General features: G+C 30.8%; 1 protein-coding gene across 1 annotated transcript in view; it reads left to right on the forward strand.

Annotated features, from left to right (window-relative positions):
- Positions 1–1,477, forward strand: part of HELRODRAFT_184320 (hypothetical protein) — a gene marked incomplete at both ends in the record, with an annotated part of 4,293 nt that extends 2,816 nt beyond the window's left edge. The window contains one exon of the mRNA XM_009022183.1: positions 1,374–1,477. Within this exon, the coding sequence (XP_009020431.1) occupies positions 1,374–1,477 (104 nt within the window). The remainder of the gene's footprint in view (positions 1–1,373) is intronic.
- Positions 1,478–1,735: the final 258 nt, after the last annotated feature.

Genomic DNA, 1,735 nt, shown 5'->3' on the forward strand with positions numbered 1-1,735 from the left:
GGTTCTAGGTCATATTCTGTTCCTGATCTATACATCTGAAGTACTAAAAATAATAGAATCATTTGGTTTTTCAGGTCATGCTTTTGCGGACGACTTGCAAATTATTGTTACGAGCAGGCCAGATTCTTTTAAATTAGAATTGGACAAACTGGTTAAATGTTTGTCTGGGGTCAATAAGTGGATGCAAAACAATGGTTTAAAACTAAACCAAAACAAGACTGTTTTTTTACCAATTGGAACATGGCAGCAACTTTCAAGAATAGATATAAATTCAATAACTGTTAATGATGAGGTCATCGCATTTTGTCAGACAGCAGCTAATCTGGGCTTCACGATTGATTCAGGTTTGTCAATGAAACAACACATTAAGAAGCTCTCAGCCGAATGCATGTTTCAAATCAGGAAAATCAATCAAATTCGACGATCCCTAGATACATCCACGTTGCAGACGTTGGTTCATGCATTTGTGCACTCACGCGTCAACTATTGCAATAGTTTGTTTTATGACTTACCTGATCGATCCATGGCTGTACTTCAATCAATACAAAATCGAGCCGCAAAAGTTGTTGTTGGAGCTCTAAAATACGATCATGTGTCTCCAATACTGAAGGAACTTCATTGGCTAACCGTCGAAAAAAGAGTGTTGTTCAAAATTTCAACAATTGTCTACAGGTCTATCAACGGTCTAGCTCCATCTTATTTGTCTGACAGGTTCAAAAAGAGATCTTCAAAAGCATCTGGAACACACTTGAGATCCGATGTTTCAAACCTGCTGTTGATCCCAACAACGAGTCTCCGTATAGGCTCTCGTAACATTGCTGTTTCTGGACCAAATGTTTGGAACAACTTGCCTGCAGCTCTCAGAAATCCGGACCTAAACCTGCGTGATTTCAAAAAGAAACTGAAAACTCATTTATTTTCATTGTAATGCATAACTGATCGATTCATCTGTTGAGTCGACATGTTCTAAATATTATTTCGTATTTTCGTTATATTGAATCGATTACTTTTCTGTTTATGATCAAATTTTAATCTTATTTCTGTGCGATGTATTATGATTCCTCGTTTGTTATTTCAATTATGTTGTTAAGTTCAGTTTTTGTTAGATAGCGCTTTTGAGATTCCTTTAATTAGCGCTTCATAAATGTTTCAATAATAATAATAATATATAACCGTATATAACATAATATAACTATATATATTTGAAAACACTACATAACTATATATAAATCTATATAATCAATAACTCTAAATAACTATATATAAGACTATATAACCGTATATATCACAGTATAACTATATATAATTAATAACTTTACATAACTATATATAAGACCATATAACCGTATATAACATAATATAAATATATATAGTTAATAACACTAAAAAACAATATATAAATCTATATAACCTTCCAACTACAACTAAACTAAACTGGTTTTTCTACTCGTCTCAGTGGCTCTTAACTATTAACTAACTCTTAACTTAACTATCTTAACTTAAGTTTTAGGATCGTCACAAACAATAAATAAATCTATATAACCGTATATAACACTATATGACCATATATATTAAATAAAGCTACAAAATTATATATAAACCTAGATAACCGTATATAACACTATATAACTATATATAAATAATTATAACCGTATATATCATTATATAACTATATATAATCAATAACTCTACGTAACTATATATAAGACTATATAACCGTATATAACCGTATAAA

This window comes from Helobdella robusta (assembly GCF_000326865.2).
Source record: "Helobdella robusta unplaced genomic scaffold HELROscaffold_305, whole genome shotgun sequence".
NCBI classification, from domain to species: Eukaryota; Metazoa; Annelida; class Clitellata; order Rhynchobdellida; family Glossiphoniidae; genus Helobdella; species Helobdella robusta.